Consider the following 13316-nt stretch of genomic DNA (forward strand, 5'->3'; position numbering starts at 1 on the left):
ACACCATGTATTTGACATCAACTCATGAGGTCTGTGATATTCTTGTAGAGGGCTGAATTGTATGGAATTCCAAAGCTGCCAATATTAAAAATAAATAAATACATAAATAAATATACAAATAAATGTAAAAAAGAACAAAAATAAATAAATATATAAATAAATATACATAGAAAAGCAAAAAAAACGAAAATAAATAATTATTTATACATTTATTTCCTTATTTATGTATATATTTATTTTTTTCCATATTTATTTATTTATTCTTTTATTTATTTATACATTTATTTATTTATACATTTATTTATTTTTACATTTATTTAGTTATACATTTATGTATTTCTACATTTATTTATTTCTTCATTTATTTCTTCCTACATTTCTTCCTGCGTAGGGTAATGAGGAGGGCGTGGTTTACCTCAGACATAGCAATCGAGCTCAGAGTAAGCGAAGGCGAATGGTTGAGGCCACAGTGACACCCTGTGGCGAAATAGCTCACTGACGTTGACTGCGAGGTATATGGTCAAAATCCTAAATCTTACTGTGTGACATGGATAGGCTACTCTATCAACCGGTATAACCTCCCAAGTTAGCAGATTAATTATTTAAAATAAAATGGAACAGTTTTTGAAAAAAGTTTTTGAAAATCTTCCCATTCTATATCACTAAACATTATTCCAAAAACGTTTTTACTTTTTGTAATTTTTTTCACATGCTACTGGAAAAACATTGGTCAACAAATAGATTAGTTTAGTCAAAAATAGGAGGAGAGCATAAATGACATTTAGGGCTAGACTTGACTAAAAGTTTAAGAGTGGAAAAGTCCTTAAATCCCCCATGGACCGATCATAATCTTTTTTTTTTTTATTGAGTTTTAGAATTCCAAACAAAGTATAGCCTACTATAATTTTGTCCAGTGTTCTAGAAATCTCCACAGAAACATCCAGTGCCATTGCAGGATAATGGCTCAGTGTTTTTGGTTAGTTTGTTTTTGTTTTTTATATGGCTTTTTAATGTTTTTGTTGAAAACCGCATGACTCCGAGTGACGTCACTACATCAGGTGCGTGACGTCGACGGCAACAGGTAAAGCATTTCCTTTATTCATTGAGAATCGCACCCACCTGTTCACGGTGGATAGAGAACAGAATGGGAAAGCTTCAGGAATTCGAAATAACTCTTAATAACAACAAAACGACTTATAGTCCCGGCGAATCCCTCTCTGGAACTCTGAAAATCTCAACTGCACAGCCCATACCATGTAAAGGTAGGTAAAGCAATGATCGCACACGGAACCACCCTTTGTGTTTTTACTGGATTAAAAAAAAAGAAAAAAAAGTTTCTTAACATGTTTACACTTTAAAGCACCCTACTTGTGTATCAGACGTAAATGTTAGCCCACTGGTTGTTTTCATGGACGCTCGGACGTTTATAGTTGGTATTTTGTCTTCGCTCAACGAGGACTGAAACTGGCGTCGACTCGAGCGAAACTTGTTGCGGATATTTTATTGACATACCAACATGGTGCCTAAATCTCTAAGCGCTTTCGTTTCTATTGGATTAGTTCTCCTAAATTCCCGTAAAAACAGAAACCGAGTGTAAATATAGGCTAGGCTACTCTATTTAAGGACATTGGTAATAATAAATGTTTATAAACACGCTTTAAATGTGTAATCTCGATCTACTTCGATAACGAGCCAGGTGAACCAATCGCAGTTTCGGATATCAGGTTAAGAATTTTGAAACCGTGACTGAGAAAATAACACATGAAGACCTGTATTTAAGTAAAAGTTAGGCACTATAGGACTTAACATAGTGTGAAGAAACAAATGGTTGTAACGCATGGGCAGCTACTTTGCGGTGTTTATTGTTTTTCCGAACAAGCCATTTGCATAGGCTATTTATGTCTTAAGCCTTTTAAAGCGCGTCAAATCATTCAGACATTTAAACATCCTTTAAATTGTTAAACAAATCAGTTTTTCAATCTGGACTCAGTAGGCTACCATAATGCAGTTTGCTGCAGTAGCCTTCTGGTCAGACTGCCTGGTAAATAATGCATGTTTGAACCCACCACCTGTTTTAAGTAGGCCTACACCTGTTCATGTTAAGGTCTGATATCCTGACATGGCTAAGCCTAACATATTCAATATTGCTCTTTAAATATGATATTTTATTAGGAGAGTATAAATCTGCTCTGATTTCCTGATATATGTGAAGAAATGATCCCACTAGACTAGTGGGAAAAGAGACTTCAATATGTCCTGCCCAGACTTAGACTGACATTTGCGCTTGTCAAGCCATTTTATGCATTCTTTATTATCCAAAAATGATCAAAAATATCATTGTTGTTGTCATTAAGAGAAATTACAAATTCGATTGTAGGTTTCCACTTATAAAAACACTTACAGGACAAGACATTTTATTATATATATTATAAATTATTATATTATAATTATATATATATATTGATAATTGTATTGTATTGATAATTGCACACCACATTCAGCTCTGCATTAAAAGTACTGAAGACTTTATAGTATACTATACTGGCATGTCTCTACTGTTAGAATTGCATTGACAAAACAGTGAATAATAAAAAATAACACATACATAATTACACTACAGAAGAATTACTATGTATGTGCAGAATAGCACGTAGTATAAATAAATAGAGCTATCTGATAAAGTATAGGCTAAGGCTTTGTTACTTGCTGTTCAGTTCCAAAAGCATAGTGCGCATATATTGAATGTGTTTTTCATATGTATTATGCAGATACAGTACAGCACTGACTTGTTTATACACCCATAAAACTAATATGAAAGTAACCAACGAAATCTGTTGTCAATAAAGAAAATGCAGCTACTGTTTGACTTGTGCTTTGGGCCTTGGCTATTGGATCAAGCTGAAATATCTCTGAAAAAAAAAAAAAATAGGCTATATATATATCTCATATATATAAAAAATTATAGGCAGTAGGCTGACATAATTTCTTACTGTGTAAATAAATCAATCAATCAATGTGAACAAGGAAGTATGATTAAAAGTGCATTGGTTTTGAGAACTCTTGTGAACTGGGCAAATGTGATAAGACTGAAAATGCGTCAGATCAGATGATCATTCAAATATAATAACAATGACAAATATAAATTCACACGTAAAGTAACAGTATCAGTTATGCTGAGCTAGAAGTCATGTGGTTTTGTCAGTGGTTTGGGGCTGGTCTGTTGTTTGAGCTGAGATGTTGATACTACTCACCGGACTGGTTTGCTCACATTCCGGATCAAGGACGACAAGAATAACAATCGCACATAGTCTCCATTACAACTTCATGGAAAAGTGAAGTCAGCCGACAGTATTTGAAACGATAACTGTTTGAGTGTTCATTGTTTAGAATTTTTTTTTAACCCGAGCAATGCCCTTTTTTGCCCTCTTTTCAGGTGGGTTAAATATGCTTTTTTTATGGTTGGACAAAATTTTCCACCCACATCAGTTCTTGAATGTCAGTTTAGTACTACTCTTTCTTTTTAAATTAAGTCTGATTGAAATCTCAAGATTTCAAATGTTGTTGTTCACCCAGTTTCTTTCTAGAGTCTCTTCTGACATATTTCCCATGGTTGCTTGTGTATCTGTGGTAACATCTCTGCTTACTAGCACTCAGTGTGCGTCTGGGGGGTAGGGAGAGAGAGACAGTGAGAGAGACAGAGAAAAAACATAGTGAGAAAACATACCTAATATGAAAAATATGAATGTACAAAAAAACAAACAGTTTTCAACAAAGAGCTAATCTAGAAAGGCAAGTCCCCAACTTCTGGCAGAAATGAATATAGCGATTAACACGCACACACACACACACACACACACACACACACACGCACACGCACACGCACGCACACACACACACACACACACACACACACTTGAAGTGGATCAAAAAGGTTCATTAAAACAAGAACGGGTATTGTTCAAATTTCATGTATTATTTGAAAGTTTTTGATCCACTTCAAATGTTGACTATACGTTGACACACGTGTATATAATATATGTGTGTATACAAAATATATATATGTATGTACACACACACACACACACACACACACATATATATATACACACATACACATGTGTATACACAGTATATATACACAGTTGTGCTCAGAGTTAATCATACCCCTGGTAAATATGATCAAAGATGGCTGTAAAAAATAAATCTGCATCGTTTATCCTTTTGATCTTTCATTCAAAAATTGGCAAAAATCTAACCTTTCATTGAAGTAAAAGAATTGAAAGTGGGGGGGAAATCACATTATGAAATAAATGTTTTTCTCCAAAACACGTTGGCCACAATTATTCATACCCCTATCATTTTTTATGAATAAAATATCTCGGAAGTATATTCCCATTAATATTTACCTTTTTTAGCACACCAGGGTGACTAGGAACATGAAATTGTCTAGCTATGACTTCTTGTTTCACAGGAGTTTAAATATGAGGAATCACAAAGGCCAAAGGCCAAATTCCCTTAATCATCCATCACAATGAGTAAAACCAAAGAATATAGTTCTGATGTGCAGCAAAAGATTGTTGAGCATCACAAAATAGAGAGTGGCTGTAAGAAAATAGCTAAAGAATTGAAAATCCCCATTTTGACCATCAGGGCAATAATTAAGAAGTTATAATCAACTAAAGATGTTACAAATCCTCCTGGAAGAGGACGTGTGTCTATATTGTCTTAATGGACGGTGAGGAGGAAAGTTTGAGTGGCCAAAGACTCTTCAATAATCACAGATGGAGAATTGCAGAGTTGCGATTAGTTGAGTCTTGGGGTCAGAAAACCTATTTTAAAAAAAATCAAACAACCCCTACATCCCCACATGTTGTTCGGTAGGTTTTCAAGAAAAATGCTCCTCGCTCATCCAAAAACAAACTCCAGCATATTCAGTTGTCAGACACGACTGGAACCTCAAACGGCACAGGGTTCTGTGGTCAGATGAAACTAAAAAAAAGAGCTTTTTGGCAGCAAACCAAAAATGGGTTTGTTGCACACAAGAATAAAAAGTACCCCATGTGTACAATTTAATATACCATTGGATCTTTAATGTTGTGAGTCTATTTTTCTGCTGGAGGTCCTGGATTTCTTATTCAGATACACGGCATCGTGGATTCTATCAAATATCAACAGATAAAAAATCAAAACCTGACGCCTTCTGCTAGAAATCTTATAATGGGCCGTGGTTGGATCTTCCATCAGGACAACGATCCAAAACAAACATCAAAATCAACACAAAAATGTGTTAGGGAGCACAAAATGAAGCTTCTGCCATGACCGTCCCAGTTCCCTGACCTGATGAGTGGAGTGAACTGAAGAGAAGAAGCATCAACATGGATCTGGGAATCTGAAGGATCTGGAGAGATTCTGTATGGAGGAATGTGTGTATATATACATATATTGAGAGCAATGCCAATCAAACTAGCTTTTAGGCTAACTGAAATAAAACCATCCCAATCTCTAGGTATGGTGAATGCTATGTGATGATGTGGGGCTATTTTAATTCCAAAGGCCAAGGGAACTTTATCAGGATGCATAGTATCCTGGATCCATGAAGTAACTGGCCTTTAAAAATAAAAATCTGCCTGCCTCTATGGGAATTTAACATAGGGGTGTACTAACTTATGCACCATGTATTTTAAGGAAGAGCATTTATTTATTTACGATACATTATTCATTCACAAAGAAAATTGGTGTCCTTAAAGGTTGGATTTTTCCTAATTTTTTAAATTAAGGCATTAAGTTCAATTTCCAAAATATGATTTTTTATTCCTCTTTTTAGTCAACTTTAGCATGGGTGTATTAACTTATGCATTGCACTGTATATACACACACACACGTTTTTATAGAGGCTATTATGGCAAAATAGGAATTATATTTATCTGCATTTACTGAACTGATGTGTTTTTATAAAAGTAATAAAAAATAAAATACGTTACATGTTAAATTTTTTCTTCTACAAAAGAAATTCACTGGCAATACCTATCTACTTTGCCCTGCTGCTAATTTCGTCATGTAAGATGCATTTTGTAGCAATTGAAGGGTTGCTAGCCTTGTAAGATGTATGTAGAAATGTTTTGAAGGTTGCAAAACATTTCTTGAGAAATGAGAAGTAAATAAATTTGCTAACGTCATTGCTATGTGTGTTCTAGACCTCCCCTGTTGACTGTGTATGCTTAATGTGTTTTTGTCCGTTACCATGGCAATCTGAATGTTAATGCAACATCCTGCTGTCAAGAGTCAAGGAACAAGTCTCTCATCTTGGTGCCAGACAGTCCCAGTCGTCATTTTGCTGACATCCATGACATGTTCCTTTAAATAGCTGTTACCAAGAATTCAGCATATCCTCATGCACTGATCATTTCTTGTTAATTGAAACGTCATTTTTAGCATACAGTATTATAATTAGAATCGATGTAGGCATATTTCTTTTGACTGACCTATGTCTTTATTTCCTAATCAGCAATCAAAGTGAACTGCCAGGGCTTCTGTGGAGTGACCAGCAAATCAAATGACACTGACTGGACAGAAGAGGAGCAGTACTTCAGCAGCTCAGTCTCAATAGCAGATAAAGGTACACAGGGGGCATGGTCTTACTCGCAGATTAAATGGCAGGATGCTTGTTCAAATTCCTTACTGATTCTCCCTCATCTGTTTCCCAGGCACTCTGAAAGAGGGCGAGCACAGTTTTCCTTTCAAGTTTCTCTTGCCAGGTATGACACACTTTTGTAATTGAACTGTCCTGTCGCCCTGCATTCCTTCAAGATTCGTCAGTTTAACCACTGTTTATGTTTATCCTCGGCAACAGAACAACAAAGCCTAAAAAAAAAAACTAAACTTTGTATAACTAAAAAATCATGACCTAATAAATGTGAGTCACCCAATATAGGAATTTACGGATATAGGAATACGTTTTCAGTTCCGAATAGGAATACATTTTTGTCCTATACGTGGATGAACCATTTAAAAAGTTTAATGTTTTTGAAAGAAATACAGTAAAAAAAAAATACAGTAAAATAAAAATTTTACACAACTGTTAATATATTTTAAAATGTAATTTATTTCTGTGATCGCAAGTCTGAATTTTCAGCAGCCATTATTCCAGTCCTTCAGAAATCATTCTAATGCTGATTTGCTGCTCAAGAAACATTTCTTATTATTAAAGTCGAAAACAGTTGTGCTGCTTATTATTTTTGTGAAAACTGTGATAATGTATTTTAGGATTCTTTGATGAATAGAAAGTTTAAACTAACTGCATTTTTATTTGAAGTATAAATCTTTTGTAACACAGTAAAGGCATTTATAGTCACTATTGCACAATTTAATGTATCCGTGAAAAGGGCAAACATTTAATAGTATTAAATATTAACCCAATGTTTAGGTTAGTTGTATTACATTTTTCAAAGTATTTTTTTTACAAGTATTTCCAGTGCAGTCCCACCCTTTCCAGCTAAGAGCTGGAATTTCTGATAATGCCAGTCAATTGTTACAGAGCTAGAGGTTAAATTGGATTCTTTAATATTTGTTCATTTTATTCACTCTTTTCACAATGTGATGCTAAGACACTCGCTAGCCCATCTAGTGTCTGGAACTGCTCGGCTGCTATTTGAAACCTCCATCTGCGGTTCCTCTTTTATGGGAGACTTTTCAGCTCCACCTAAAAGAACAAAAGCATTCTTAGAGAAACATGCCTTGTCACGCTGTAGCGTTGGCTTCTGTGGGATTAGCCTTTTGCTAAAAATATTTGAGCTTAAAGCATAATGCACCTTTTTAAATCTTTTGCTTGAAAAGAACATTATTGTAATGCAAAAAGCCCAAACTTTAGTTGTGAGAAGTCACCAAATGAATTCATTGTTCTTTTGTAGCTGCTGCTCCAGCTTCATTTGAAGGGCCTTACGGACGGATTATATACAGAGTTCGGGCTTTCATAGAGACTCCTCGTTTTGCAAAAGACTACAAGATAGAGAAGCCATTCTCTATGTTGTACACAGTCAACCTGAATGAAGTACCTGGTATACAGGTATGTGTGCAACACAGACCTCCAAAGATGATTCATGCTCTGTTATTTAGTGCCAGTGATTTACATTACTATTTGCTTTGTGCAGGAACCTAGCTCATCTTCTGTAACCAAGAATTTCTCATACATGCTTGTGAAGAATGGGACAGTGGTGCTAAGTGCTGAGAGTGACATGCGAGGGTATATCGCTGGACAGATCATTAAAGTGTCCGCTGAGATTGAAAACAAATCTGAGAAGTCAACAGGCCATGTGGTTGCCAGTCTAATGCAGGTAAGATGACACTAACTACTTGTTGATTGTGTTTTGCTGTCGTAGACGGCAAGTGATTTGGATTATGAATCCTATTATAACAATAAACAAGGCAAAAAATATTTAAACTCTCTTCTGCATTAGAAGCTAAACTACATTACAAACTAAATGTTTTCAATGAGCTCAATAATTCAATGTAGAGTGTAAAAGCAGTGCTCAGTATTATTACAGGGGGATAAATATTGTTCAAAAGTTTGGGGTCAGTTTAAAAAAAACCTTTTATTCAGCATAGATGCATTAAATGTATTAAAATAAACTAACATTTCTTACACTGTTTAAAAAAAACATGCTGTTATTTAGAACATTCTCTTGATCAAAAAAATCCTAAATATTAAGCAGCACAACTGTTTCCAACATTGATAATAATAAATGTTTCTTGATATTGGAATCATATTAGAATGATTTCTGAAGGATCATGTGACACTGAAGACTGGAGTTATGGCTGCTAAAAATGAAGCTTTGCCATCGCAAAAATAAATGACTTTATAAAAAAAATTCTTGTTCTGTATTTTTGAGAACATATGTGCAGTCTTGTTGAGTAGTACAAGTGATTCAGAAACATTAAAAAAATCGTATCCCAAACTTTTGACCGGTAGTGTACTGTACGTCCGCCCATTATTCATATTAGCAGTTGTGGCTCTTGGATTTTAAAATGGAGGAGGCACAGAGGCACACTAATTGAAGTCTGGGGATCCACTTTTGAGGATTTCTTATATTATTATTATTAGCTGCTTTAAAATGGCTTTTTTGGTCACTTTTAGACATAAAATAATTCATCTGTAGCTGCTGTTCGATTGGTATATTGGTAAATTTGTTGGCGATCAAATATTTAGTATCTCTTCTGTACATAAATAAGGTAGTTGGTACATAATCAAACTAATGTCACGTAATTTTTGTTTCTACAATGATTGGTTGATAAACCAAGGGAGGCTAGCTTCCTCTGCTGTGTATTTTTTCTTTTTTCTTTCTCAACTCTCTAACTGCTGAAAGTGAAATGGTGATTGGCTATGGATTTGCCTCCCATCCCCTTCTCTATCCCCTCAGACTCACCTTAGCAGTTTTCCGATCGGTGAAGAGCAGTGGTGGTTCTGACTTCAGTGATATTTTATGGTGTTATAATGGTGAAATTGCAAACAAGACATGAAATTATATGAATGACTGGGAATTTTAAATGAACATTAAATCGTCCTTCTTTTCCTCCTTCAAAATTTTGGGTAGGCTGTGCCTCCCTTGCCGCCTCTGACGTGCCGCCACGGATTAGTTGTTGACTGATATGGGTTTATCAATGGTTGTGGTTGAATATGCAGTTACATCTGTGGTCAGTATCATGATATGATAGTATATTGCTCATCTTTTCGTTTCAGAAAGTGACGTATAATACCAAGAAGCCGACATATGACTTGCGGGCAGTAGCGGAGGTTGAAGGACCTGGAGTTAAGGGTGGGAATAAAACTGTATGGAAAGAGCAGATAATTGTGCCAACTCTTCATCAGTCCTCCCTGACTGATGGAAACCTCATCCATATCTGCTACTACATTCAGGTGAGTTTTTGTTATGCATATTACGTTAACATAATGTAGTGTACGGCGAGTCCTGTAAGTGTTTCGCTCCATTGGTGAGCATTTAATAGGTGGCTGTACACAATCACTGGCAACATGCATATCAGAGAGATGCATCTTATCAGATGTTCATGCAAAATGCATTTGGTATTTCCTGCTTCCTTCCTCTCAATGAATGTCATTTGCATGTTTGCTTCTGCTTTTTCAGGTCTATTTGAAATACCCAGAGGTGTCATTAACTCTGCCCATTTACATTGGAAATGTCGCAGTGGATCCCACTCTGCCTTCCTCCTCCCGGCCGGATCCACCCATGCCAGCCCCACGCAACAACCCCACCCCTGCCCCTTCTCCTGCTGCTGCTCCCGCTGAAACACCCCTTCCCAGTCTGCCACCAAAACCTGCACCCAAGCCTAGGCCTCGTAGCTGCTACGCAGCGTCCCCCAGTGCGCCTCCAGCGGATCTGTACCCTGAACTCCCAGGTGTGGCTAACTACAACGGGGAAAAGACAAAGAGTTCACAGATTGAGTCAGGTTCCCAGGCTGCAGTGTCCCCTAATGCATTCAGCTACGCTCCTGGACTCAGCTTCAGACAGAGACAGAACGGCCTATCAGCACTGCCATTGAGTTCATCCTCCAGCCCTCAAGACACAAACAGGAATCAAATGTCCAATTCAGCAAGCTTGCCTCCAAACTATAGGAGTTCAGCATATCCACCTGGTATGGGAAAATCATTCCATTGAAACATTTGAATAGTTGTATGTTTATTAGTTCTATGATGTGATTCAGTCTGTGGATCACATCATATAAAATCTCAATGTGAAACAGGTCTTAGTTTTGCATTTTAATATTTAAAATGTAGAATTTCTATGATTAATATATTTCAGTGATCATTCAATGTTACCCGATGATTAATTTGATTTGATTTTTTTTTTGACAGAACCTCCACCTTCTTATGACGATAGCTTCAATACATAGGATGTTACCCAACCAAAGGAAGAAGGGAGAAAAACATTGAAACCATTCATAACACTCCTGTGACTTCATAATAAATGCAGACCTCAAGCACTTTTGAACCAAATGTGTAAATATACAAATTCTGAGTTCTGATATTAGACCTGGTGTAATCCTTCAGATGTGGTTTGGCAGCTATAATGCCAAACAGTTGGAAAATCTTTTCATTTTTGTCATTGGAAATTAGATCTGCCTCTTGCATTTTTTAGGAGTTTTATCATGGAAGAGTATTAAGTACTCTTTTATACTCTATTAGACTATCCTTCGTTTTGGACATGCTTGCAATCACACAACCTCCAAGGTATATTTGCTTTTATTAGTATATTCAGGCTTTAATTTTCTTTGTTCCTGATAAGCTACAGAAGGATCCAGTTCTAATTGAAATTGTAACTTCATATATAGACCATGTTTGGATACACTAATCATCCTCATTATATGAGACTACTGAATATATTAAAGTTCTGTGGTATTTAATTATTCTTTTCTGACTTTGATAGTATTTTCCCCTCAAGACAATTTTATTGCACACTACTTGATTGTTAAAAAGTTTTTGTATTTAAGCAGTGATTTGCATTTATATGTAGTATGTACAGATTAATAAAATTCTTTTGAAAATCAATGTCATGCAAATTTGAGTTGAATTGCAATAACTGAAGAAAGAAAACCCATGTACTTCTAAACAGAATGGGAATGAATCAATGATGTTTCTTGTGACATTGAAATAAATCTTTGATAGGCTTCATTTAAGCCTTCTATAGGTGGTGATTGAAGATCAGTGACAAAGGTAAAGCAACAGGATGGTAGACCTTGCTAAGTAACAATAGTATTGTTTAAAGCTGTCAGGTGTACCCATGGGCGGCGCTAGGGAGGGGCTAGCAGGTGCTTCAGCACCCCCAAGAAAGACCATAGCACCCCCAAAAATAATTTCTGGAAGCAATTATATTCAGGCTGTATTCAATGGAAGCCCTGAACCGCATTTTGAAGAAAGAAAAAAAAGAAGAAAACTTATCTTGTTATTTCGAGATATTAAGTCGTTATTTCGACATAATATATGTTATTTCGACATATGTTATTTCGACATAATATAGCCTATGTTATTTCGACATAATATTATGTTATTTCGACATAATAACTCGTTATTTCGACATAAGGGGACATTCTAATCTGCATTAAGCCACATTAAGCGTTCTTATAATGGTTTTCTATGGGAGGAAAATGCTTAAAGTGTAATTAAACGTTGTGTTCATATTCTGGGCTCATCTGATTTTTTGTACATAGCATAGCCTACTTTGTTATGGTTTTAGTATCATAATGATTAATAAATGCACGCACAATTATCCGTGAACTTGAACAAATGCCTTTCAACTTGTGTGTGCAAAATTCTGAATTAAATGAATGTGCAGCAATTTGTACAAATAGAGAGTCTGTAGGCCTACTATACTGTTGTAGCCATTAAATAAGCGTATTTAGTTTCATATTTGTTAAAATATTATCATGTTATTTTTTTTTTCCATCTATGTTGATTATGAAAAGTGAACAGCACGAGTAAGATAGGATGTGCATTATATGGAGAGACATGGAGTGGGTGAGACATGATGTTGATCACTTCATTAAGTTTTGTTTTGTAGAAAACCTTTCTTTAAAGTGAATTTCGTTTTGTATAAATTGTAGCTTAATTTTAATACATTTTTCATCAACCAATTGCCTGGATTTAATAAATAAGAAGCAAATATAACAGACTATATAATCATGGAGGCCTGGTGCATTCACTTGCATTGCACATTAACTGGAGCGCATCTCATCCTAACTTAACCGAAACTCATATGCCTCACAGACATGAGAAATACATCAAATACACAAAGCTTGAAATGTCTTTAAACGAAATAATTAATAACGAAAAGAAATAGGCTAGGCCTACTCTGATTATGTAATCCATTATGTGCATTTCTCTCTATAGGCGCATTCACTACGAATATGGCGATCGTCAACGTCAACAAGATATTCGATGATGTCGAAATAACGAGATATTATGTTGAAATAACATTATTATTAATAATAAATCTTTTAGAATATTTGATTGAATGCTGATTGTTGCGCTTGTTCAATTTAATAAAATTAAAACTTTAATTGTGAGTATTAAAATAATTGCATATTAAATATTTATTGCCTATAATTGCCCAGCTCCCCCTGTCAATGATCTAGCACCCCCTCAGCACATGCATTAAAAATTATCTGGCGACGCACCATAAAGCAAATAGGAGAAATGATACAGTAGTATGTGCATGTTAGTATACAATAACTCAAGGGTGTTTTACTTTAATGAATTTCTATAGGTAATTATTTGGATTCAATTTGTTGAGGTTTCCCACACACAAACA

The 13316-nt window shown here is 35.5% G+C and overlaps 1 protein-coding gene across 1 annotated transcript; it reads left to right on the forward strand.

The window, feature by feature from the left end:
- The first annotated feature begins 1056 nt into the window (after window positions 1-1056).
- On the forward strand, window positions 1057-11557 carry arrdc1a (arrestin domain containing 1a). The gene is made up of 8 exons (XM_084413795.1): window positions 1057-1262; window positions 6506-6616; window positions 6705-6755; window positions 7908-8062; window positions 8148-8330; window positions 9734-9910; window positions 10137-10644; window positions 10865-11557. The coding sequence occupies exons 1-8, from the start codon at window positions 1145-1147 to the stop codon at window positions 10900-10902; spliced, it is 1341 nt and encodes a 446-aa protein (XP_084269921.1). The 5' UTR covers window positions 1057-1144; the 3' UTR covers window positions 10903-11557.
- Window positions 11558-13316: the final 1759 nt, after the last annotated feature.

Source organism: Rutilus rutilus (assembly GCF_951802725.1).
Source record: "Rutilus rutilus genome assembly, chromosome: 7".
Taxonomy (NCBI): Eukaryota; Metazoa; Chordata; class Actinopteri; order Cypriniformes; family Leuciscidae; genus Rutilus; species Rutilus rutilus.